The sequence below is a fragment of the Aquarana catesbeiana genome, linkage group LG08, assembly GCF_042186555.1.
Source record: "Aquarana catesbeiana isolate 2022-GZ linkage group LG08, ASM4218655v1, whole genome shotgun sequence".
In the NCBI taxonomy this organism is placed as follows: Eukaryota; Metazoa; Chordata; class Amphibia; order Anura; family Ranidae; genus Aquarana; species Aquarana catesbeiana.
In genome coordinates, this window is record NC_133331.1 from 195,356,462 (window position 1) to 195,384,437 (window position 27,976).

Consider the following 27,976-nt stretch of genomic DNA (forward strand, 5'->3'; position numbering starts at 1 on the left):
TTGAGTCTCTTACTGCCCCATATAAATTTTACATTTTTTTTTTCTTTGAAATAACTAAAGGTCTGAGGTACATATGCTATATACATACACGCTATCTATGATATAATATAGTTTGTTTGGTATAATGTATGATGGAAAAAATACCCAAATATGGAAGGGCATATAGTTTCTCTTCACATCAAGGATATTCTGAATATTGAGGGGAGATATTCAAGGCCTGCAATTTTGAATGGTTCTCCCTATGCACTGAAATATTTGAAAATTGTTGTAGAGTGGCGTGTAAGTTGAGGATGGTGATAGTGGGGGAGGATATTAGAATTATAATGTTGTCTGAATAAAGCGTATTTATGTTCCTGGTCTCCACATGGGATGTCTTTGTCTGGGTTGTTCCTTATCTTAATTGCTAAAGGCTCAAGTGCTAAGATAGGATGGAGGACAAGGGGGTAATCCTGATAAATGCCTCCTAGATATGCAAAGGCATTGAGATCTATAGCCTTTTACCGTCAATGAAGCTATTGGGTCTATATACAACATAGAAAGATTTGATATGAATATTGGGCCTAAACTGTATCTGTTTAAGGTGTAGAAGTAGTAGTCCCATTATGTAGAATCAAACACTTTTTGTAAATTTTAGGACAAACGCATGCCTTGTCTCTTCTCCTTTGTGTCTCAGTCAGATTGAATGGCTGAAATACAATTTATTCTCCATGTTTTATCCAATGCCTGTCTGTGGGGAATGAACTCCACCTGATCAGGGTGAATATAATGGGAAAGGAAGGAGTTAATGCTGGTAGCTAAAATTTTGGTCAAAGTCTTTAGGTCAAAGTTAATTAAGGAGATAGGACTATAATTCGCACAATCTCCATGGTCCTTACCATGAGTTGCGATTATATGTATGAAAGCCATCTTCTCATGCAGAGGTAGACAGTGAGGGGGCCAGTATCTTGGCGTATTGTCTGAGATGCCCTTTCAACTCTATCCAAATATTAATTCGATAAAAAAGTTTTGGTTGAAGTTAAACCTTAACTGGTATGTTATGAGAATGTTTGCATGATGCATTCCATGATTTATGTCCTTGATCTGTTACCTTCAACAACAGCTAAAAAAAAAATCAACAGCTAAACACTTATGTATGTTAACTTTTTTTTTTTTTTTTTTTTTTTCCTCAGCGATTCAATGTGTGTATTTTAGGAGTATGTCTGTCTTCTAGCATTGTCAGAGCATTTATTTTCTCCTTTGTAAAGGTCAGGCTGCCATCCGTGGCCTTGTAGCAGAAGGACATCGCCTGGCGAACTCTATGATCGGACCATACCGCCAAGATATGATGGCGAGGTGCGACCGTGTAGAGCAGCTGGCAGGACAGCTTGCCGAGCTAGCAGCACGGGGTGAAGGGGACACACCACAGGCTCGAGCTGTGGCTGCTCAACTCCAGGATGCATTGAAGGTTGACTGAATTAATTTGACTTTGACCCATACACTGTGACAGTATTTACAGCTATTTAGTTTAATGCATTTGACACTTGTTAACAAAGTACCTTGGTCATGGTGATGGTCAAAGCAGGGATTGTGCTTACTGAAGTAAGGTGACCAAGACAAAGCAGAGTAGGCTATAAATAGTCATTGTTTATTAATCCAAAATTTGTTGGATTATATACCAATATTAAAGCTGGCCTTGCAGCTAAAGTGCAACGTGTGTTTTCTCACCTTTTGCTGAATAGGTTTTCTCCCCTTTACTGAAGCACAGCATAAATGTTTTAAAGACCTATAGGGAGAAAGTTTGTGTACTTACACTTGTAGTGTCTAGGTAAGAGATAATCCACCTTCTGGCAAGAACTGGGAAATGAAGAGTACTCTAGATCTCGCTGAGAGGATGCTTCCAGCACTGTGCTGCAGTATCTTCTCTTGATGGAGAGTGCTCACCTTTCCTTGGGATCATGTTGGCAGGAGGATGACAGCACCCCCTGCACTGCACAAGCTGAAGGAAAGGTTACTATAATATGTTTTCTTCCAACTACTGAACATATGTGCCTAAATCATATGAAATATCTGTGAAAATATGTGTGGAAAATGTTTAGAAGCAGTGATTTCTCCTGCATAGCATCAATACAGTATATAAAATGGGAAAAAAAAAAACTAGAATCGCGCTAAACCTGTGAACTCAAGTGATCAATAAGTGCAAACTACCGCACTAACCCACTAATTAGAGGGTGATCCAAAATATGACATAAATATACAGTCATGTGTGTTATGAACTAGAGTCGTCAATCTCATATGTACCAACACACATGGAAAAACTAATCAGAAATCAACTAAACCAGGTGACTAAATATATAACATTAAGAAATGCATAATGTCCAATCATATATGTAACTAAAATATATGTGACATCCACCCGTGTAAATAAATATGAGTCCATCCATGAATGAGAAGAATCTTCAATGTTAGTGTGGAGAAATTGTGCTAAATCCACCACCGCTGTGTAGAGAAATAATTCTTACCAGAAGCCCAGGATCCCCCGTTAGAGAGGATCTAGGGAAGCCTGTAATGGTGGATACCCTCCAGGGCGTATAGTGCAATCTCCAAAAACACCCAGCAGAACCATTACTTCTCAAATCGCCTCATTTCATTTCCAGCCCATATGTGGATGTGCATGGCATGTAAAGATATAAACGCTCCAATAGTATAAAACCTTTTAAGATTTATTAAAATTGTAAAGCAAAGTATCACACTTACAATGTAGAATCAGAAAAAACGCCTGAAGTCTGGTGCACCGGCCGACACACATTTAGACAAGCCCGTCCTTCTGGGAACACAAACGACACGAGGTGACGCTAGCGCGTCGCTTCGACCTACGCATTTCGTAACAGAATTACGTTGTCCAGGGGCACGGGTGGCGTGCTGCGTCACCTCCAGGGACGCCTCATAGTGAGTAGGATTGACTCAGTCACGTCCCGGGTGGGCAAGTACATCGATCACTACTTACAGCCTTTAGTTCAGAAAGTCCCATCATACATCAAGGACACCAAACAGGTGATCAATTTGCTGTCTGGTATTACACCTAAGAGAAGATTCTGGATGGTTACTGCGGATGTAACCTCGCTTTACACCATCATCCCCCATCATTTGGGCCTAGAGGCAGTTAAGCTATACTTAGAGATTCCGGTTTAGTTTCATCCCAGATAGATTTCATTATGGAATTACTAGAGTATGCTGCTAGCCACAATTACTTTTGGTTTAACTATCAGTTCTACCGTCAGGATAGAGGGGTGGCTATGGGGGCAAAATACGCCCCAAGCCTGGCCAAATGGGAGGAGGATGTCGTTGATGCCCCCAGGAGACCAGAATTGGTCCTGTGGGCTAGATATATTGACGACGTCCTATGGGATGGGAGTGAGTCTGACTTGCTCATCTTTATGGCGGCCCTCAATAATAACAGGGGTATCAATTGAACTTTGAAGCCAGCTTGGAAGAAATTAATTTCCTCGATTTGAAAATCAAGATTACAGAGGATAGATTCGTGACATCCACATTTTTTAACTTAACGGACAGGAACTCATACATTTCGTTAGATAGCTGCCATTATGAGTCCTGGGTGAGTGCAGTTCCTCAAGGTCAGTTTACACGTCTTAGACGCAACTGTACCGAGATCGATGTCTTTGAGGATCATGCGGCCACCCTTTCCAGTAGATTTTGAGAAATGCTATGATCAGAGCTTTTTATCCCAGGCAGTGAAAACAGTATGGGAGAAAGACAGGTCATTACTCCTGTCAGATGGGCACCATGACAGGGGAGATACTCAAAATACTGCACCGTTTATTACAACATTTTCGGTGCAGCATCAGAATGTCAAAAAATTGATCCAAAAACATTGGCATGTCCTGACTAGTGATCAAGTTCTTGGCACCATTTTACCCGATAGACCTCGCATTGTTTTTAAGGGGGCATTTTCTTTGGGGAGCAGGATTGCCCCAAGTGCTCAGGATCCCCCAAAGAGCAATAGGTGTTTTTTTCAGAACCTTACGTGTTATTTTAGGTGCAAAAATTGTCAGGTTTGCTTCCTTAATAAATGTACGGAGAGAAAGATTTGCAATTTCGTGTCTACCATACCTCAAGATCATATGCGGTTGAGCCTTTTATCACATGTTCATCTGAGGGTGTGGTCTACCTCATACAGTGCCTGTGTGGCTTACAGTATGTAGGGAGGACCAAAAGGGCTCTTCGTGTTAGACTGAACATATCGGCAATATAAGAAAAGGCTTTGACAAACATCCGGTGTCGAGAAGTTATGATCAAGTACACAATAGGGACCCATCCAACACATTGTTTATAGGGATTGGCAAATATAGACCCCACTGGAGAGGTGGTTCATTAGTTAGGGAAATTTCAAAACAAGAAATGGCCTGGATCCTTAGACTTAAGACTTATGTTCCCTTTGGCCTCAACCTTGATACAGACGTGAATGCTTTCATTAACAACTCTTTATATTGGGTCCATAATACATTGAGTATGGTTAATCCTCCTTAACCCCTATCTAGCATCATGTCATGGTTTCTTTCAATTATTGTAAATTATGATATTGTTTTGGGTGTTCATACGATCGTGTGATGTAATGTACTCGCTTCTTGTTAAGTGTTATATTTTGGGAGGAAGATGGGTTTTTATTTGGGATGATTATGCATTTAATTATGTTTTATTACATGAAATCTGGCTGTGGTAGCCTAAGACTGAGCCTCCTGTTCTGGGACTTTACCCGCTGGGACCGTTTATGTTCAATGTGCATATTAATCCATGTGTTATCTTGGATGAACCTTCCCTTTTCTAAGTAAACCAGTACATTCCTCTTGTTGATAATACGATCTTTGTTTTGAAGTTATTGTCAATTTTCCAAACATAGGTCGCTTTCAACAGACAACTTTGAGATTGTAATTAATAATTTGTCCACTGGATGTCCCTCGCACTATTCCAGAGAGTGACCCCTATATGGACATCAGTCTTTGCTTCCGGTATTTAATTTATACTGAGGATCTGAGTTGTTTTCACGTTTTAAATTTTTGGCTTCCATCCTTGCTCTGGCCTTTTGTCCGTGCAATCTTGGAAAGATGATTTTTTTTTCAGCAGTATAGAGTTTAGTGTTTTTTTTAGTGTAGTGACATTTTAGGTTTGCAGGGCTGAGACTACAAGCGCCCCACATTTTGTTATTTGGATATTAGCCGTGGTCCAGTCTTTGGATATCCTAATGTTATATATGATTTGACCACTAGTAGTCACCCGGCTTGGCAGCCTAAGGTGACACTGGTGTGGACATTTAACCTACTTCCGCTCATGATAGGCGGAGATGGGCCATTCCAAGCATCCATATTCTGTTTTATGTGCTCTTGCCACATCGGTTCGGTCAGTTATTGGATTCCTGGTTTTAGCTTTTTTAGTTGTTTGTTTTTTTTCTAAATCCATGTAATTTTTGTGATTTTTACAGTTAATAAGTTATCCCGATCCTGACCCGGTAATATGTGGTGAGATGGACCTCATGAGCCTCCATACTACCAGTGCGCACGTCCGTTAGCGGACTATGGCCCAGAACAAGGCTTGGTCGGGTTGCTATAGCATAAAGGGAGGTGATGCAGCGCGCCGCCCGTGCCCCTGGATGACGTAATTCTGTTACGAAACACGTAGGGCGGAGCAACGCGCTGGTGTCACCTTGTGTTGTTGTTTGTGTTCCCAGAAGGACGGGCTTGTCTGAGTGTGTGCCGGCCGGTTCACCAGACTTCAGGCGTTTTTTCTGATTCTACATTGTAAGTGTAATACTTTGCTTTACAATTTTATTAAATCTTAAAGGTTTTATACTATTGGAGCGTTTATATCTTTACATGCCATGCACATCCACGTATGGGCTGGAAATTAAATGAGGCGATTTGAGAAGTAATGGTTCTGCTGGGTGTTTTTGGAGCTTGCACTATTACCACAGGCGATTTGAAGTGTATTGGTTCCATCTGATACGCCCTGGAGGGTATCCACCATTACAGGCTTACCTAGATCCTCTGTAACGGGGGATCATGGGCTTCTGGTAAGAAGTATTTCTCTACACAGCGGTGGTGGATTTAGCACAATTTCTCCACACTAACACTGAAGATTCTTCTCATTCATGGATGGACTCTCATATATTTATTTACATGGGTGGATGTCACATATATTTTTGTTACATATATGATTGGACATTATGCATTTCTTATTTCTTTGTGTTATATATTTAGTCACCTGGTTTAGTTGATTTCTGATTATTCACTATTTGGTGATTTCAAGTCTTTTCCATGTGTGTTGGTACATATGAGATTGACGACTCTAGTTCATAACACACATGGTTGTATATTTGTCATATTTTGGATCACCCTCTAATTAGTGGGTTAGTGCGGTAGTTTGCACTTATTGATCACTTTTGTTTGCATTTGTTGGCCCTTATAGAGGGACAAATACTGTAGTAAAACCTGACAGAATGTAACACTTCCCCACTCTTCAAAGTAAGTTTTGCAGTTTGTTCTACTTTTTGTATTGCGATATATTGTCCATATTTTGAAATAGGAGTATCTTACATATATTTTGTTTTCAAGGATCTGAAGGCCAAGATGCAAGAAGCAATGACTCAGGAAGTGTCTGATGTCTTCAGTGATACCACTACTCCCATTAAACTTCTGGCTGTGGCCGCCACTTCACCACCTGATGCTCCAAACAGGGAAGAGGTCAGTTACTGATGCCTCTACCGCTCTTTACTTTACCTTCCATTTTTCACCTAATGTCGTGGTTTACTCCTGTCACTAGATGTTTGAGGAGAGAGCTGCCAATTTTGAGAGCCATGCTGCTCGTCTGGGAGCTACAGCAGAAAAAGCAGCAGCAGCAGGATCGGCTAATAAAGCCACTGTGGAGGGAATACAAGCAACTGTAAAAACAGCCAGGGAGCTCACTCCGCAGGTTTGTCCAAGAATGACTCTTACACTTACAGTGACTAGTTATCTCATATAGTTATTAAACATTTTTTAAATGAAACTGTGATAACTGGCGTAGTTTTTCATACATTTAAGAATGTTTTTTTATTTTTTACTTTTACCTTTTTTAATTTAACGCTTTTGCTGTTTCTGACATAACTATGTCCATGGCAATGCCAGCATTTAAACAAACTTCTGGTTGCTAGAACAGCTGGGATTTTGTTTAGTCTTATTTCTAGCTGCCAACTATGGTAGATGCGCTTTACAGGTCCCCAATCACTTCTACATATACAGTCTGTGCTTGATCAGCTTAAGTAGAGTGCAGAGGTGAAGGTAGTGGTCTTATAGACCCCTGATGACTGCTGATGTCTGCACCGGATCTGAGCCGCAGCTCTGTGTGTCCATTCAGTCATGCAGCCGCATAGAATGCATTCAGATAAAAACAAAACTTCAACCTTTACAACCACTTTAATTCTAGGGCCATGCATGGTTCATGGTTAACCATAGTTATAAAGGCTTTTAAAGCATTGTCTAGGGACAATTTTGAGTATTGCCTTTTTTAAATGTTTGATAGGCACACTCAGGTTTTTTGGCTTGACATGTTTGCTATCCATATACTCACTGTAACTTAATGTTTTGGTAAAACATAAAAAGATTACGTATTATATTGTGTGTGTTTGCACTAAAAATAGTTACATTTTATGAAAATCTAGATCTGATAAACCGTATATCAATAATAATGCAACATAAATTGCAGCGTGCCAGCATTTTATTCTACAGGGTTTCCACTTTAAGAAATTATATAATCTTTTGGGGTTTTAGGTAATCTTCAGGCCCAAGGGCCGGTTCACACTGCTGCGATGTCCGAGATCGGATGTGATTCGCACCGCACTGCAGATCGCATGCGATATTTGTGCGATGCGATTTCAGCCATACAGATAGTATAGCTGAATTTACATCGCATTCTGACCAAACTCACACAGGACCCTTTTTTTTTTTTTTTTTTTTTTTTTGGTCCGCAGCAGAATCTGATCGCATAGGTGTTCACACCAATGCCATCCAATTCCTGTCCGAGTTTGCAGATCGCACTGTGATATGTGAACTGATTTGGGGGTGTCATTAACTTTTAACACTCCCAGCAGTTTGCATTAGGCAGTGTGAACTGCCACTGGGAGACATGTGATGCGGGAACCCGCAGTGGATTCACAAGTTTCCTGCATCGCAGCAGTGTGAACCGGCCCTTAAAGTGCATTTTGACATGTGGGGGGGAAAAAAAGTTAAAGGGAAGCTATAGTCTTTCTATAGTGGTTTTCTTTACCAATAAAATGTGTAAATGTTGTCAGCCTAAGGTAGGCTTCCATCAAAGGTGTTTTATAAGTCTTGAACTAATTTGCAAATCAAAATGTGGAACACTAAGCAACAAAATGTGAAAGTCATTGTAGTAATTATTACAGTAACATAATTTGTAATCACTGAAAATACTCTAGTTGCCCTTTAAACAAAAAAGTAAAGTTGGCTTCAGTGAGGGAATGTTGCATTACATAAATTTGTGTACTACTGATTACGTGAATTATGTTTATCTTCTTGACCAGTCACTGGTGGGGCCGAAGGACCTTTCATTTCATTCATAATTTTTGGTGGATTTTGCTCTCAAACTTCTCAATTCTCTTGGTCTTCTCATATGTATGTTTTATAGGTTGTCTCTGCTGCTCGAATCATGTTACGTAATCCAGGAAACCAGGCTGCATATGAACACTTTGAAACCATGAAAAATCAGTGGATAGATAATGTAGAAAAGATGACAGGTTTGTTTGATGCAGTTTTCTTGGAGGACAGTGCCCACCCTTACTGGCAGAGACGGGCTACATTTTATTCTCTTCCTTTTTTAATATCCGCCTAAACTATTGCCTTCCATATTTAACTTTCTTTTCATTTTCTAGGCCTTGTTGATGAGGCCATTGACACACGGGCACTGTTGGATGCTTCTGAGGAAGCCATTAAGAAGGATATTGACAAATGCAAAGTGGCCATGGCAAATATGCAACCCCAAATGCTTGTTGCTGGAGCCACTAGCATTGCTCGCCGTGCAAACCGTATCCTGTTGGTGGCCAAAAGGGAGGTGGAGAATTCTGAAGATCCAAAATTCAGAGAAGCAGTGAAGAATGCTTCAGATGACCTAAGCAAGACCATCTCTCCCATGGTTCTGGAAGCCAAAGCTGTAGCTGGCAACATCTCAGACCCAGGTAAAAAAAAAAAACGCAGTTTGTGCTTCAAATATCAAGAATAAATGCACAAACAACTTAAAGTGGTGTTCCGGCGGAAATTATACTTTTTAAATAAAAATACCCCTATAATACACAAGCTTAATGTATTCTAGTAAAGTTAGTCTGTAAACTAAGGTCTGTTTTGTTAGTTTATAGCAGTAGTTTGTTATTTTATAAACTTACAGCAGGCCGTGGCCATCTTAAGTCTGGGCATCTGAAGCCAGACTGTATTTCTTCCTGGATCTCATCCTTGCAGATCTTGCACATGCTCAGTGCAGCACAAGCAGTGTAATAGGTTTCAGGTCAGGTTTCCATAGCAACGGCAGTGTCAGAGGAAGTTGCCGCCCCTTCCCAGAAGGCATTGCAAACAGGAAATGATGCGATGGGCCACGGCCAGGGAGGAGGAAGTGAAAAATGAATACAGCAGATATACAGTAGTGCTGGGAAAAAAAATAAAAAAATATCCAATTCGTTTACAGTGCACAGTTTAGTGAGGGATGCTGAAGAGTTGTAAAAGTGGGTGGAACTCCACTTTAAGGAGCTGGATTAAGATAACTGTGGGGTATTCCATTACTGTCCCTATCACTAAATGCTAGTCACATGGTGGTCTCTGGCTTTAGTATTTTGGGCCACTGACCTGTACAAGAATGAAGCTAGTAAAGTCGGAACTCGCTCTTCATTTTTTTGGGTAAATCACTCAAATTATCAAAAGCCTTTGGATCAATATAAGTCACTGACTCAGAAAGTTATGCACATTAGGTGTTCTGACTGCATCAGAAGGATGCTGCTCATTCCATGAGGACATTAGACCAGCATAACAGCCAGGCAATCTGCATTTTCAATACTTTTGTTACTCAATACAGGTTTCATTTAAAATGGGATATAGAGGATTCGTGCACTATAAAGATTTCACAATTTTTTTTATAATGAATTTGGAATGTCATCAGTAATACAGTGCATTTATTTAAATGTAAAGAGGTATTTTAGAACAGTGACACCATGTAAGCAGTTTTTGCAGATGTTCTGTCACAATTAATGGGAAAGTCTTTAAAAAAGGAAGAGTTTGTTTTTCCAGCAGTGTTAACATTTTTTTTAGTAGATGTATAGATCTGTTTCTTTCTGGTCATACATGTTTGCTCTCTTATTGCAACGATAATTTTCACACAAGCCATTTTTTCTATTTCTCCTAAAGCCCTACAGAAAGGCTTCTTGGACTCAGGCTTCAGGATCCTAGGAGCTGTGGCCAAAGTTAGGGAAGCATTCCAGCCTCCAGAACCAGATTTCCCTCCACCTCCCCCTGACTTGGAGCATCTGCGGGTAAGCATTGTGTAGTGTGGTGGTATTGGCCCCTCCAAAAGAACTTAGAACCTGTCTTTGCCACAACAGCCCCCAACCTAATTGAATCCAATGTAAAGAAAATAGGAATGGCTCAGGTTACTTTTTCTTGAATGCAGTCTAATTAACCAACATTTAATACTCTACAGTTTATTAAATAGAAAATACAGTATCATCGGCAAAGTATAACAATTTCTAGAAGTGTAAAAATACACATACAGGCGGTCCCCGGGTTACAAACAAGATGGGGTCTGTAGGTTTGTTCTTAAGTTGAATTTGTTTGTAAGTCGGAACAGGTACATTTTTTAAGTGTAACTCCAGCTAAAAGAATACTTTTTTTATGCTTTTTGGATAGCATAAGGAAGGGTTAACACCCCCTTAACATTTGTTTTGCTGTCTATGTCCCTGTTCAGAAGATGTCACCTCATTTTCTGTCCCTATGACAATTGGATTTTGAAAAATTTGAGTTGTTGTGGAAACAAGGATTAGTGATGAAGCTTCAGTGGAGACACCTTTTTCCAATGATAACTCTTACAGAAGTGAATTTCCCTTCCTAGGGGTAGATTTCCTCTCACTTCCTGTTGTCTACCTCCGTTTGTAAGTAGGATTCGTTTGTATGTCGGATGTTTGTAACTCGGGGACTGCCTGTATACCTTTTTATTTAAATGTCTTTTGAGAAGTAAGGGTTTCCTCATTTCTGTCCACCTCCTAAAACAAAAAAGAGCTGCCTAGCTCTCTGCAAATGAGAGCCAGAAAAATGGCTGAATAATGTCTACTTTTTATACTTGTTCTGATTTTATTGACTCAGATTAATGCATACATATGACAGCCAGACAACACCTCACCCCCAGGCCCCTATACACCTGATGCAACTGAACAATTAAAGCAGGTACCTTACCTTGTTGAAGCCCTAGAACAGGTGACACAGGTCTCCAGAATGGCTCTGATTTTTATACACATGCACAGATTCTGGTGGCTCAAAGCCTGGCAGCTAAAGCTAAATTGATCAATATAAACAGCGCTTGCAGGATATGCAAACCTCAAAATGATAATTGTATGTGATGAGAATGATGTGAAAATATTATGAATTAAAAGAATAACCAAGCCTACAGCAGCTGTCGCAAAGGTGTTACAACCTCAGAATATAAATTGAATATAAACAGCGCTAGCAGGGTATGTTAAACCACACAACTTGCTGAAGTGCAAAATAAATTAAGTGCCCAAAACATATATCGATAGACTGGCAGTAATATAGAAACCAAAAACTTGAATATGAAACAAATATAACAAGAACACAGTCAGCTGCCTGTTAAGACTCCATATAGGTATGTCCTTTTCAAGGAGAATGTCTATTTGGTGAGGCACTTGACAAATTCACCAAAAAATGCCACAAGAGCAAAGGTCCTCCTTCCACAGAGGCTCCAAATCCAATCCAAAATTCAGCTCTTCCTTTTGGCGCTGGACTTGGAACGCAAAATCCACCAAGCCTTCCCCTAGCCTTTTTCCAACGAAGGGTGCCCTCACTCCAAAGAGTGGGGGAGCATCTGCCATGGTTTGCCTGGGTTGCAGACCTGGGGATTCAATCGGTGGTTTCATGAGGGTACAAGCAAATGTACCCCCTCACCCCCTTCCTTGCAATTTTCTTCTTTTAAAAAAAAAAAAAAAAAAAAAAAACATTTCTGGCCAAAAAGTCATATTTCTGAGCTCCTTAAACATGTCTCTTGTCCAGGGGAGTGGTTCCAGTAACTCTAAGGGACAGGTGAAAAAGATTCTATAAAAACCTAATGAGGGTATTTGTCCTATCCTGGACCTAAAATTTCTAAACAGTTACCTTCAGGATAAAAAGTTTTGCATGGAATCTGCAATGTCAGTTATTGCCTCTCTGAGACCAGGGGAATACTTGGCATCAGTAGACATCCAAGATGCCTTTCTGCATATTACAATTTATCCACCTCATCTGCACTTGGTGGTAACAATAGATGCCAGTTTCTCTGGCTGAGGAGGAGTGTTCCAATCCTTCGCAGTACAGAGAACATGGTCACCAGAGGAAGCCAAGCTCAGAGCGAAAGGCACATCCTGCTTTAAAATACACCATTGCTGAAATAAGGCGACTTATTATAAGAGCTTATACTCTCAAAGACAAGGCTTCTCCTGCACCATAAATGCTCACTTGCCTATTTGTTGCCCTCCCTTCTTATTCCTTGACCCAGAGATGTCCCATGGTCTATGAATATATAGATTCATACTTTTTTGTTTGTATCATCAGCAGCAATTTTTGTAGTTGATGCTTTTATATTTAAAACTATGGCATTCCCTCTACTAGCTGCTAGAATAGACACAATTCCTAAGCATGTTCCGTTAAACCACTATAGACCTGCTTTCTGTATTGGGTACAAGCATACATTAGAGTGTATCTTCTGCTTTTAAAAGGCTTTTAAAGAGTAATGTCTGCTGTAAAATTCTCTATAGACATCATGTTAATCCTTTATCAGTGATTTCTGATCTCTGTCCAAGTCCATTTCTATTACGTTCTCTTTCCCCTAGCTGACTGATGAGGCTGCACCTCCCAAACCGCCTCTTCCTGAGGGAGAGATTCCACCACCCAGACCCCCACCTCCTGATGAGAAGGATGAGGAGTTCCCTGAAGAGCAGGTGGGCGAGGTAGTGAATGAACCAATGATGGTTGCTGCAAGACAACTTCACGAAGAAGCACGCAAATGGTCCAGCAAGGTAATTTTCAAGGAGGGTGATATACATAGGTGAAGGTGGTCTATGAGCTATAGAGACACTTCCTTAAGAAGATATGTTACACATAAACACAAAACAAGACCGTCACAATGTATGTATTTAGTTAGCTGTGCTGCAGTATTTCTCAGCCTGAGTTCCATTTACAAGTGATGTCCTCAGGATTTCCTTCAATGTTAATATTTGTGGTAATTTCTTACCTCATCCTGTTTAGTAATTAAGAAATCCTGAAAGCTTGACCTGAAGAAAGGTTCTTGAGAAACACTACACAGCAGCCATTAAAATGTAATAAACTTGAAAGTACATCTTGTGTTCTACATTATGGTAAACCAGCTGACAGAAAAAATGGGTTTTGTATAAAAGTACTATATACTGACAGAAAGCAGCATGTTTAACTGCCTGGGGATATTAACCCACTAATTCCAGAGCCGTCTTTAACGCAGGGCAAAAGGGGCAGCTGCCCTGGGCCCTGTCATCGGTGTGGGGCCCAAAGCAGCTGCCACTTGAGCACCGCGCTGCCCGCAGTTTTCCCGGAGTAGCTGGTGCAGCCGATTCCCCCCTGCGGCCACATTATGACAAGAGAGCGGGACAGCTGTGGGCTTCATGTGGCTGCAGACCGGAGTGAGGGAATGACAGAGCGGCGCTCCGTGTTCCTCCCACCCCCACCCCTGCCTGACAGGGGGGTGAACAGAGGTGGACAAGGGATACAGGGGTGAACTGTGGATGGATGGCAGGTACAGAGGTGAACTGTGGATGGATGGTGGGTACAGAGGTGAACTGTGGATGGATGGTGGGTACAGAGGTGAGCTGTGGATGGAGGTGCGGGTACAGAGGTGAGCTGTGGATGGAGGGGCGGGTGCAGAGGTGAGCTGTGGATGGAGGGGCGGGTGCAGAGGTGAGCTGTGGATGGAGGGGCGGGTGCAGAGGTGAGCTGTGGATGGAGGGGCGGGTGCAGAGGTGAGCTGTGGATGGAGGGGCGGGTGCAGAGGTGAGCTGTGGATGGAGGGGCGGGTACAGAGGTGAGCTGTGGATGGAGGGGCGGGTACAGAGGTGAGCTGGGGATGGAGGGGCGGGTACAGAGGTGAGCTGGGGATGGAGGGACGGGTACAGAGGTGAGCTGTGGATGGAGGGCGCAGAGGTGACCAATAGATGGTTACTTTGGGGGAGGGGGGGGGAGAATATGCAAGTACTGCCCCTTGTGCTGATTTTTTTTCTTTGCCCTGTATGATTCAAACACCTCACAGTACACACTCCCAATCCCTGTGTGTCATCCTGGACTCCATCTCCCCCTTCCCCCCATCATCCTGGACTCCCCTATTCCCCCCCCCCCCCCATCATCCTGGACTCCCCTATTCCCCCCCCCCCCCCCATCACCCTGGACTCCTCTATCCCCCCCCCCCCCCCCCCATCACCCTGAACTCCTCTATCCCCCAATCATCATTATTATTGTACAGGATTTATATAGCGTCGACAGTTTGTGCAGCGCTTTACATGAGGGCAGACAGTACAATTACAAAACAATTAAGTACAAAAGTTTACGTGTGTGTTTGTTTTTTGGATTGTTTGGGTGGAGAGAAAATTTGCATGGTGGGGCCCAAAAAAATGTTTGCCCAGGGTCCAATCAGTATTAAAGACGGCCCTGACTAATTCCATCTTCATTCTATGGTAGACTTCAATGAATGACCTTCAGTGAAATGGAGCACATTCTATGGTGATAAAGGTTGTTATTCTAGGCTGGCTAAAAAGTCAGTTTCTTTCCTCTGAAGATGTAGGTCAGCAGCCTTTTCACATCTCCGATTATGTGAATTTTATGTATGATGCTTTAAAACTAGAGTATTATTTGTGCTGGTCCATTACGATTTCCTTTTGACCTGTTTTAAATGTATCTTGTTAAGTTTTGAGTAGACTAGGAAATGGTTAAAAAAAACTTAGGAGTATGTCCCTCTTATGGCAGATGTGCAATCTTAAAAATTTGATTTTACATCACTTTCTGTCCCAGTCCCAGTTGTCGCTAGGAGAAATTGAGAGAGAATCTTCCCAGTGGGGACAAGACAGCAATAAAAACTTGGTGTCTAAAAAGTGGAACTTTAGTCAAAAAACTCCTGCTAGATCACGTCAAGTTTGCTCTTTTTTTATTAGGAATAGCTATGTAAAACATTAAAGTGCTTATACTATTAAAAATCAAGTAATACACTGTCTCGCCCTGCTCTGCACATGCTCAGTTGCTCTCTATTTTTAAGTACTGTGCCGAATTTGTAGAGGCCTATCTGCTGACAGCCTAAAGATTTACTGCTGTTCAGGGGCTCTGGGCTTCAGAAAAATGGCAGCCTCCAGCAAGAAGAAATAATACTGGAGGCAATTTACAGCACACACTAAATTCGGTTGCATATTTAAAGTGGAAAGTGTTTTTTTTTTTTTGGTAAAGAACATTCGACCCCTTTCACACTGAACACTGCTCCGTGCTAGCAGGAAAGTGCCGCTCGTTTTAGCGGCGGTGCGGGCGAGAGCAGGGCGCTTTAAACCCCAAAGAAGGGGTTAAAAGCGCCGAAAAGCATTGCTGCCAAAGCGCTTTGCAGGCGCTTCAGCAGTGCTGCCCATTGATTTCATGGCAGGGACAGTTTAGGAGCAGTGTATACACCACTCCCGCACCGCCCCAAAGATGCTGCTTGCAGGACTTTTTCCCATCCTGCAAGTGCACCGCCCCAGTGTGAAAGCACTTGGGCTCTCACACTGGAGAGGTGCTTTTCAGGTGCTATTTTTAGTGCTAAAACCTCTGAAAAGAACCTCAAATTGAAAGTAGTCTGTTTGTTCTCAAGTTGTTATGGGTAAAGTTCCACTTTAACTGAGATTCTAACCCTTCACCACTTAATACAAAACAAAAAGCTTTGGCTTACTGATACACTTTGAATTTTTCTTTACTTTAGGGCTGGGTTCACACCATTGCCGCATGCGACTCCCAGCAGGGGTCCGGTGCTTCATGGTTTACCGTTTCAGGTCCGATTTCAGCCCGAATTTTTGGCTGAATTCAGACCTGAAACAGACCAAAAGATGCACAGGACTCATGCACAAATTTGCATCGGAGCCGCAGCAGAGATATGTGAACCGGCTCCTTAGAGAGCCAGTTGAAATCTCCTGCTATTACGAATTGGATAGGCAGAACCTGCATCCAGCTCGCAATGGTGTGAACCCAGCCTTAGAACTAAATGTAGTGTATACAGCTATTCAATTCCCAAATTTTAATGTTTAACAGTATATACCGTTTTGCAGTTTCTTTCATTAGCTGTCTTTGTGATTAAAGCTGTACATTTGCTATGGGTTACGGTGCCCCATAAACTTTCATTTTATTTTCCTAGTGGCATGTTGTGTTTTACATGCATTACATTTGTATTGTACATTGTTGGTACATTGTTTATAGGTGTAAGTTTGCGTATAACAAAGTGTGCAATGATTGGATGTAAAGCAGGCATATATTGCAGTATAAAAGTGTGAGGATGGGGTGGTTGGCGCTACCCTAAAAATGTGTGTGTACCAGGAGGGTACACACACATTTTTAGGGTAGCGCTAACCACCCCATCCTCACACTTTTTATAAATTTTAAGTTCTCTTGGGAACCCACGGGGGGGCTGCAACCCGTATTGTCCTGAGCGCGGAGCTTATCATTTATTTATATATTGCAGTATACTTTTATCAACTTTATTAGCAAAAGAACCCTACGTATTATGCCTCTCTAAACCTAATTTTGCTATTTTACTGGAGGTCTCATTTCAGCACTATGTCTTGCTAACTGCCATCTCCAACAAACACCCCCCACCACCACCGCCAATACAAGGTGTACAATCAAGGTGACTGAATGACCGGTTGGCAGGGTATAGTCCTGCAGTTGGAATCTGGTTCCCAGTAAACTGACACCAGTCTCAATGGCTTACTGCATATCTTTAAAGTAGACCTGTCTTTGGAAAAAAATACATTGGCTGCCATTTCAGACCACCTGAATAATTGTTACCTGGCTGTTTGTTTTGAGTCACTGGCTAAATCAATGACTCAAAGTAAAAAAGCATATCAGGTTAGTAAAATCTGCATTCTTGCTCCAGTTTATTCGAACTAAAGTACTTAAGCAGGCAAGTAGAATGACAGACAGCTAGTATTTTCTAAATGAGGTCTGCAATGGCAGCTTCTGCTTGTCTTTTATGACAATTGTCCCATAAGGCTTCAAGTCTTGGTGAGATGGATACAGAATAAAAGCAGGGCTGAAATATGTTTCCTAGAGAGAATATCACTGCAGGCTTTTCGCAGGACCTCTCACTTTAACCAAAACTTTAGACATTTGGTCACATGATCTTTTTTGATTAGTACTTAAAGGGGTTGTAAAGGTAAAAAATTTTTCACCTTAATGCATTCTATGCATTAAGGTGAAAAAACTACTGACAATACCGCCGCCCCCAGCCCCCCCGTTTTACTTACCTGACCCCTCGAAAGTCGGCTGCTCGTTCCCGACATCCATTCCGCTGCTCAGCCTGGCCGCTGATTGGCTACAGTGGATGGATTGGAAGCAGCGCAGCCATTGGCTCGCGCTGCTGTCAATCACATCCAATGACGCGGCGCGCTGGGGGGGCGGGGCCGAGTGATACAGCGAGCGGCTATAGCCGCCGAGGGAGCTCACATTGAGGTGGTTAGTTCTTGCGGGGAGGAGCTGAAACAGCCGCCGAGGGACCCCAGAAAAGCAGGTTCGGGGCCACTCTGTGCAGAATGAGCTGCACAGTGAAGGTAAGTATAACATGTTTGTTATTTTTAAAAAATAAAAAAATTACCTTTACAACCCCTTTAAGCTCTCCCTCTGCTCTATTACTTTGATTGAGTCATCATCTCAGTAATAATAGTAACATGAAAAAGATGTATGAAACTGAGCTTGTGGATAAATAAATTGAAACTCTATACAAAATATATAATAGAAATTATGTAATATCTATATCTATGTAAAATCCATATGTTGAATGAAGTGAAGTCATGCATTCCATTTGGAATAGAACAACCACCCACTATAGAACTTTGGTACTCTAAGGTAATTGATATCTTTCTTTATGGAAGATTTTGCCTCTACCCTTCATAACACTGAAGAAAAATGCAGACACACATGGAGTCCTTGTAGCTATTTTACAATTACTGTCTCATATCTTCTATGACTAAGGCTCAGTCCACAGTCTCTTGAACTAATTCTGGAAATTTTATATAATGGCGACAAAGCTAATCTCCCCATTGTCTCCCACAAGTAGTAGTTTCTTAGTGTCCTCCTTTTTCTCTATTTAGGTTCCTACCTTTATCTGCTTTTTTTTTTTTTTTTTTTTTTTAAACATTCTTAATTTTAATTTAAAAAAAAATAGTTCTGTGGTTTTAATTTCTCTGCTTTGTAATAACATTTTCCCACCTTATTTGCACTTTCAACTCTAAACTATCATATGAACATTCCACTATAAACATTTACAATATTGAAACAAGACTTTTTATTACCTTGTGACGGTTGAACTTGGATAACAGGACATACTTCCTTTCTGTTTTTACTTTGTACCCCATATATTATAGTGTTTATCTCTTTGCATTACTGATTTTACTATTGTATTTTTGTCTTTTACATTTTTTATTAGAAAATGTCACTGTATGTTTTGTTTATGCCTAAATCAACTGTCTGCTTTGTGACATCTAAATAAAGAAATAAGAAAAAATAAATCTAAAACGTGCAACTTGACTGAAATTAGTAATCAACCCAAAACTCACGAAATATACAAAATGCCATGTGCCATCATAAATATATAAAAATTATGAAATTACTGCAAGTGAATCAATAATACAGATCACTGTGATTAAATGTGAAATATGCTACATTAGAAGCCAATGATTTGATAATAAACTAAAAATTCATAATTGTAATATGTTGCATAACATGCAAAAAATTGACTTCTAAAATGTCCTCCACCATACCATAAACCCCATGGCCATGTACTGTATATGAGTGAATTGAATTCTGTCGTGTTATAACCGTTCGCTATGAGGTAAGTACTAAGGAGATAATTTTTTTTGGAATCTTAAAATATCCATGGAGAATAATAAAATCCTTACTAGTACTTTTTTTTAAACCCCATGGATCACAATTAGTTTATATCCTTAGTTATCAATCATGGCTGTAATCGGTGCCACCTAGCCAATTTTTACGGCTGAAGCAGAATTGCTCTAGGATAAAGGACTTCAATGTCCAAGCAGGGGTACTTGAGGAAAGATTTGTTGAGAAGAAAAGTTATGAGGGAGAGAGTTTGGATCCGGTTATCTCCCAAGCACACACATTGAGTAGAGATACATTTTTGGTTTAAAAAGATGTAAAAAATAAGATCAAAATCAAATACAATTTTATGGTCCATGACCACAATTTTTTCCAGCCAGCGTTTTGCTATCAAATATATTTTAGGGAAATATTGGCCAATTTTTAAGAATTGCAGGGTTTTGGGCCCTTTTTTGCCAGGAAAACTTATGGTCATCTTCAAAGGAGTAACATTCTTTAAAAAATGGCTCCCAATATACTGGATCAGCCAGTTAAACAGTCCTTCTTCCATAATTTAAAAGGATATTTTTCCATGTAAAAAATGCTCTTGAATAAATCAGTTGGGTAATGTGAAAGTGGTGTACCTTTACATCTACTTCCACCTCTCAGACATATTCCATAAAATCCTAAATTACCTGTGCCTCTACCAACATAGTCTATTGTATTGCCCTTGTGGCCTGCAATACGTTGGAAAGACTACATGAGCTTTAAGTTTATTCTTCAGGATAGTCAAATATACCCCACATTAAAGAGGGAAATCCAAAGAGGAGGGAAATATCCAACCTGGAAACTCAGTGGATTTATGAGCTGTGCTTGTTTTCACCTCACTGTTCAAATGTGAAGTGGGATAGTAATGCATTTATCAACAGCTAGTCACCCACTCCTTTTTTTTTTTTTTTTTTTTCTTTTGTCCTCTTTCCATTTTGTCAAACTTTTTTTGTCTTTTTTTTTTTTCCCTTTTTATCCTCTAGTGTATTTTTCTTCTGCAGATTTGACTGTGAAGAGAGATTAACCTTTTTCATATAAATGAGATGGTACAATAACCAAGTTCTGTATTGTGAAAACAAATCTTGGCTTAGGATTCTTTGTTAGTCACTTCTGCATATTCCAATGTTGGCACATGGCAGTTTCATGTGTGTATTTCATTTATTTTGGGTTTATTATTTATCATTCTTGTATGTTGCACATTTTATATTTAAGCACAGTGATTTGTGTAAATTTATTCACCTGCTTTTTCTTTTTATATATATTTGTTGGTACATGACACTTTGTTTAAGTATGTTTGTTATTTTTTTTTTTATGATGTAGGCATCCTGATCAGTGCAGCACATTTTCAGGCAGATGTGTAAATATTAGTAACATACATTAGAATGTGAGATACCCTTTTTGCTATTAAATTATTTGCTTTCCATACCATGAGCACAGTGGGTTTTGTAGACAAAAGCTTGGCTGGAAACCAAATTTAAACTGAAAACCGATTTAAATGGTATTAATAAACTTAAATGGATATGAAAGCTTCTGATTGGAATCACAGTAATGTTTATTGGTTTATACAATTGTACTTAAGACTAACTTCAGTTATGGTTATTTTTTTTTTTGCCAATGTAACTGTGTATACCATTCCTGTGGGATGCCTTTAGAAGCTGGAAATTGCTGTAGTAGACACCACTACTACAGTGATCTTGACTAGCTTTTGGGTCCCATGCCAAGCAGCTGCCCTGTTGCTCTCTCACAGAAGGTTGGCTGTTTGGCTCGGGCAACATTCAGAGATCACTTTGCATTTTCTCAATGACTGCAAATCGTTCTCTTGACAAGGTGGAGACGGGCGGTAAAGATGTGCCCTCCATCTTGTCCAATCAGCGAATGCTTTGCTTTTGCGATGTTTTACTACCAATGCAGAGGGACTAAACGTTGGTGTTGCAATACATTCATGCTCTTCCCATTGACATGTCTGCCATACAGATTTGGCATACATTAAAGAAAAAGGTTGGAAATAATGTCTTCTAGATCTTTGTTCACAATGTAAACAAAATTGCTTCCCAAAGCAAGTATTTAATGTGTTTACAGTATATATTATACATTAAAAGTCAAGTCCACCCAAAATCATAGTTCCATGATCTTTTTGTCTATGGCCTTATGCCAAATGACTGCATATACAGTATAGAGATACACAGTGCCTTGAAAAAGTATGTATATATATATATATATATATATATATATATATATATATATATTATAATTTTTATAGAGAGAGAAACCTGTTGGAGTCTGCAAAAGACTTGAGACTGGGGCGGAGGTTTACCTTCCAGCAGGTCAACGCCCCTAGACAGACACAGAGAGAGAGAGACTCTCTTGAAATTTTGTCACGTTACAACCAAAAACGTAAATGTATTTTATTGGGCTTTTTAAGTGATAAACCAACACAAAGTGGCACATAATTGTGAGTGCTATGTCTTCTGTTTGGTTTACCAATATGTTTGTAAGACCATTAATAGAATTTTGATACTTATTACTAACTATTGTGAATTGTATTGATGCAATGTATGTCTTTTATGGATATGGATAATTGTGAATTGTGTTGATACAAAGTATGCCTTTCATGGATATGGATAAACACACACACTGCTTGTCCATTTTTTTATCAATCAATTTCAACATCTACTTCCTTTTAAATTAGCAGTCGTTAGGCTTACAGGTTTTAGTACTTACTAATGTACATATTAATGCATCCAATTACCCCTACATTTTATTTTTCACGTCTACATTTTTATATTTTTTTAATATTTTTATACATCTTCATATTTTCACTTCATCACTATACTTTCACTTTACCTTATTTCACTTCATAATATTCAATATTATCGGCAGCAACCCATATGCATTCCACTCAAATTACACACTAATAGTTTCTTTCATTATATTATGTCTTTACCCATATACATGCACTTTTCATTATTCACTCGATATATATGTGTATATATACATAAAACACGTTTTTTTTTTACCTATTTTTTTTTCACATTTCTCCATTTTTATTTTTCACACACACACACACATATATATACACACACACACACATATTTTTACTCACAGATTACTTTCATTTTTATTTTTTCATTTACACATACATTTTTCATATGTTTTTATTTTTACATTTATTTACGAGACTCTATTCGGGTCTCGTCCCGCATTATTCATACGTTATTCATATATCCATTTCTACTACTTCTTTATTTCAGTTGACTATGTGAAATTGCTCTGTCTGTTTTATCAGAAGGTGTTGTCCATGGTGGCTAATTATAGATCCTTTTTTACATCAGTGCTCATTAAGAGTTAAAGTCACCACCTAATTATTCAGCCACATGTGTTTTCAATACCTAACAATAGTATTTATCCGATTTCCTTTTGTGTGATTGTCAGCTATGAGTAAGCACTAACGATAGTGCGAAACGTTAGCTCTTCCCTGTCTGCTGTGATTTTTGTATTTGATGTGCACCTTCAAAATAAACAAGGCTATCTGAGTGCGGCTGTCCAGAAATTAATTCATGTCCAAAGCACATAATTGTGAAGTCGGAGAAAATTGATAAATGTTTTTCAAAATTGTTTACAAACAAATATGTGAAAAGTGTGGCGTGCATTTTTATTCAGCCCCCTTTACTCTGATACCCCTAACTAAAATCTAGTGGAACTGGATTTCTAGTGCAATTGCCTTCAGAAGTTACCCAATTAGTAAAATGAGTCCACCTGTGTGTAATGTAATCTCAGTATAAATACAGCTTGCTCTGTGAAGCCCTCAGAGGTTTGTTAGAGAACCTTAGTTAACAAACGGCATCATGAAGGCCAAAGAACACACCAGACAGGTCAGGGATAAATTTGTGGAGAAGTTTAAAGCAGGCTTGGGTTATAAAAAATGATCCCAAGCTTTAAACTCATGGAGCACTTTTCAATCAATCATCCAAAAATGGAAAGAGTATGGCACAACTGCAAACCTACCAAGACATGGCCGTCCACCTAAACTGACAGGCCGAGCAAGGAGAGAATTAATCAGAGAAGCAGCCAAGAGGCCCATGGTATCTCTGGAGGAGCTGCAGGGATCCACAGCTCAGATGGGAGAGTCTGTCCACAGGACAACTATTAGTCGTGGAATTCCAAAAATCTTGCCACTCTTCCATAAAGGCCAGAAGAAAGCCATAAGAAGTCCCGTTTGCAGTTAGCGAGAATCCATGTGGGGGACACGGCAAACGTGGAAGGTGATCTGGTTAGATACCAAATACCAAAATTTTACTTTTTGGCCTAAAAGCATAACGCTATGTGTGGCGGAAAACTTAACTGCACATCACCCTGAACACACCATCCCCACGGTAAAACATGGTGATGGCAGCGTCATGTTGTGGGGATGCTTTTCTTCAGTAGGGACAGGGAAGCTGGTCAGAGTTGATGGGAAGATGGATGGAGCCAAATAGAGGGCAATCTGAGAAGAAAACCTGTTGGAGTCTGCAAAAGACTTGAGACTGGGGTGGAGGTTCACTTTCCAGCAGGACAACAACCCTAAACATACAGCCAGAGCTACAATGGAATGGTTTAGATCAAAGCATATTCATGTGTTCGAATGGCCCAGTCAAAGTCCAGATATAAATACAACTGAGAATCTAACAAGACTGTTCAGACGCTCTCCATCCAATCTGACAAAGGTTGAGCTATTTTGCAAAGGAGAATTGGCAAAAATGTCACTCTCTAGATGTGGAAAGTTAGTAGAGACATCCCCAAAAAGACTTGCAGCTGTAATTGCAGCGAAAGGTGGTTCTACAAAGTATTGACTCGGGAGCTGAATATAAATGCACGCCACACTTTTCACATATTTATTTGTAAAAAAAAAAAAAAAAAGTTGATCGTTTTCCTTCCACTTCACAATTATGTGCCACGTTATGTTGGGTTATCACATAAAATCTCAATAAAATACAATCACAATTAAGTTTTTGGCTGTAACGTGACAAAATGTGGAAAACTTCAAGGGGTGTGAATGCTTTTTCAAGGCGCTGTATCTATGGCTTACACCACACACTAAAGTCACACCGGCTGTAATATTCTTGCCCAGGTTAATCATTTATTCATGTAACTTAGTTTTTCCTATTTTTGTTGTTGTGCTCTTTATAATCCTTTATTATTAGTACTGCAGTCATACATAATGAATCCATGCTATAGTATATCTGAAATCCTAGACTGCTTATTTGTGATCAGTTGTCAATCAGTTGACCTTTTGTGGTTGATCACAAGTGATAATAAAAATCTTGGATAGAAATAGGAATGGTTTACCACCCTTTTTTTTTTTTTTTTTTTTTTTTTTTTTGCTGTCTGGGTCCCATTGAGATGATTATCCCTCACTTGTATCCCAAAGATGAATAACCGGTAGAAAGAGAATCTTAGTGAGGGAAACTATACTCAGCTGTCACTAGAAAATACTTTGCTGTTGGAGGATTTTCCTCTATTCTTATTTTACTGATAACTGTAAAACTTTGGATTTCCCATAAATTTCTATCTTTGTGACAGTGTTCACCATCCCTTGCAGGCAGGACACATCTCAGCAAGGGCACAGACAGCAATATGAACCTGTGATTGTGATAGAGCACCACACCTGCAGGATTTCTAACCCTTCCCTATGCTATCCAGAGCTTAAAAATTGGGTTATACACAATACTTACATTGAAGTCCACAGGAGGTACATTAAAGCTGAACTTAAGGGATAGATTTAGCAGTTTCCCAAAACAAGTTACATTCAAGGCATGCTGTAAATGAGAATGGTCACTTGTGTTTATGTTCTTATTCAGACTGCCAAGGCATCAAATGGCTGATTGTCATAATGATCACATGTGCAGCACCATAGTAACTGCAGAGCAAACAGAGGCTAAGAGGGTAGCTTCATTGGCGGTAAGGTCGAGGAGGGTTTAGTTCCACTTTAAAAGATGGGTGGTGATTTTACCTTGTAATGTGTATTCACATTTCGATTTGGGTGGGCTTTGCTTTTAAATACTAATATATTGTTTTAGTTTAAATCTTAGTCTTCACTTTTTGGAATTTCATAAATGTGTATTGTGATTTATTTCTATTGTTTAAAGTTTCAATTATATTATCATGGTTTTATTAGACCGCTAAAAAGAAAACTGTGAATACATGTACCCAAGTAGTCATATGGTTTGGCTTCTGGAGCAGTCAGCCCTTTGCCCTCCTTTCCCACCTCCTGCTTCTGATACTAACCTGTCCCCCTTTCTTTACCCCTCCCTGCCCTCCCAGTCACCTGGAAGCCCTGCTCCTGCTACCCCGCAGGGTACAGAAGCCGTTGTGTCTGAGGTAGAGCAGGAGCGTGAGGAAGAGGAGGAGGAGGAAGCGTCAGTAGAATTTGTCCTCTCCTCTGACGTTGAAGATGATTATGAGCCAGAGCTGCTGTTAGTGCCTGAGGGGCAGCCTGTGAACCAGCCAATGCTGGCCGCAGCTCAGTCTTTACACCGGGAAGCTACCAAATGGTCCAGTAAGGTATTCGATGGTTACAAAATATGCATCCTCCACCGTGCCATGTGCATCCCACCCCTCTCCCTCCATCAATGACACGGTTTGCGCCTCCCGTCTGCGCCAAGCTGATAGTTTTGCTGAATGTTTACCTGTGCTGGCTTGTGTCTGCGAGCCCATGAATGGCTTCCTCAGTGGATTTTGGCTTGTGTATGTTTTGTGTATCAAGATATATATGTTGGGTTAGCCGTCTAGTAATATTTATAAACTGTTGGATATAGGGGATAGTATCATTTAATTCAAGTATTCAACATTATCATGCTCATCAAAATGGAATACAGCAGCTTGGAACTGGATGCAATTAAAGGGCATTATAGCTAGAATGTGTCTGTCTAATCTGTTTTCCTACGTATGCTGATAACCAGTATCCTATCTCCATTCCATCCAGTTCATACTAACAGACCAGCCCTCAATGAGAATTGTTCAGCCATCCACTTTACCCTTTGATGTGCCTTTTTAACCGTTTTATTTGGCAAAATATGAATTAACCATTTTTTTTTTTTGCATGGCTCCCCAAGACTCTTGATGTGATCGATTATGACAGATATGAAGATTTGATCCCACAAACTAGAATTACTGACTAGAAGTGTATCATTTTATAATGGTTATCCCTCTGAAATACCTGGTGTGAGATAAAACAGATATATTCAGAATATAGAAAACTCCTCTGCCCCAGTAGTAGTCATATCATTTGGGTAGCTAGATGCTGCCAGTTCCTGAAAAATGGAAATTCAGTTAAAAACATATTTACAATTATGTAAGAACAATATCCACATATGGCCTATGTATTTTCTTAAAGTGTTTGTAACCCTAAAAAAAAGTCCTGTTCCCTTATAGCAGATTAAACAGCGCTTGTGCTGTCTAATCTGCCCCTTTCTAAGCTGTAAAAAACCTGGCTGATCCTGCCACTTCCTGTGGCCCCCCTCCCCCTTTCAGCTGACCACGTTAATCATGGTGCTGAGCCCTGACTATGGTAGTCAGCTTACGTGCCTCTGTCATCCGCAGCTCTCCTCACTCCCTCCTTGCCTGTCAGCTCCCATGTCTGTCTCTGCCCCCCCCTCCCCTCTCCCAATACCTCCTGTCGATATTTGTAGTAAAAAAAAACTCTACAAAATATCCTAGTAGCCCCTCTCCTTTATCTGGCGGTAACTCACTCTAAGTGTTTAAAAAGATGCCTCTAAATACCTTTTTTCCATTTATCTTTAGGCTGGTCATGTGACTTCCGGCCACTCTGCTACTACAATCCAAGGCTACAGTGGGAGGTGCTAAGCAGCCAGCATGGCAGTCACGTGACTCCGGGCCGACATCAGAGGGATATCTTGGCCCTTCCTGCTGTAGCCCTGGATGGTAGTAGCAGAGCATTTTTGTTTTCTAAAAAAGTCCAATGCTGAGAGTTGCTGGTTGCTCTATATACTATATCTGTATCCTGCCTGTAAGATGTGCTATATAATGGATGTTTCTACTTCCTGTGTAGGCCTGACAGCTAGAGATGACTGTACACTGGCTATGTATAGGTCTGTTATTGGATTCTCACATCCCCAGAGGATAGCGTCTTACTGCAGCATAGCAGATGTGTACAGAATGAGGAGGTGTCGGCATTGGACCATGCTATTAATATTTTAGTCAGGAAAATGTCTTATTGGTCACAGTGACCATTTTAAGAGAAAAATGTTCTACTGTGGCAAAATAATCTGGTTCGGTCTACCCAATGGTAAAATAACACTTGACAGCATTGCTGCCTTAAAATATACAATGTAATGTTATCGCATATTTCTCAACATAAGAAAGACTTAATAGGTACAAAGGCATTCATGACCCTAAGGAAGATGTAGAGAGACCATGTATTTGATAGTTATTGTATAATCAGACTAGGGCTGTTGGGTGCCATATATCCTACATGTTATACTATTGCATTCTTTAATGGTTGTGTTACAGCCAATCTTTAATGTAACAGTTTAACATATGAAGTTCCCCATTTGCCATTAGTGTGCTTTCAGGGTTGTGTACCC

At 40.1% G+C, this 27,976-nt stretch overlaps 1 protein-coding gene across 2 annotated transcripts in view; it reads left to right on the forward strand.

Moving 5' to 3' along the window:
* Positions 1-27,976, forward strand: part of VCL (vinculin) — a 126,801-nt gene that overhangs the window by 89,152 nt on the left and 9,673 nt on the right. Inside the window, exons 12-19 of one of the 2 annotated variants that reach the window (XM_073596757.1) lie at positions 1,245-1,444; positions 6,603-6,731; positions 6,811-6,960; positions 8,671-8,779; positions 8,915-9,217; positions 10,431-10,555; positions 13,118-13,303; positions 25,695-25,934. In XM_073596757.1, coding sequence (XP_073452858.1) covers positions 1,245-1,444; positions 6,603-6,731; positions 6,811-6,960; positions 8,671-8,779; positions 8,915-9,217; positions 10,431-10,555; positions 13,118-13,303; positions 25,695-25,934 — 1,442 coding nt within the window. The remainder of the gene's footprint in view (positions 1-1,244; positions 1,445-6,602; positions 6,732-6,810; positions 6,961-8,670; positions 8,780-8,914; positions 9,218-10,430; positions 10,556-13,117; positions 13,304-25,694; positions 25,935-27,976) is intronic. The other variant, XM_073596758.1, reaches the window with a different exon arrangement.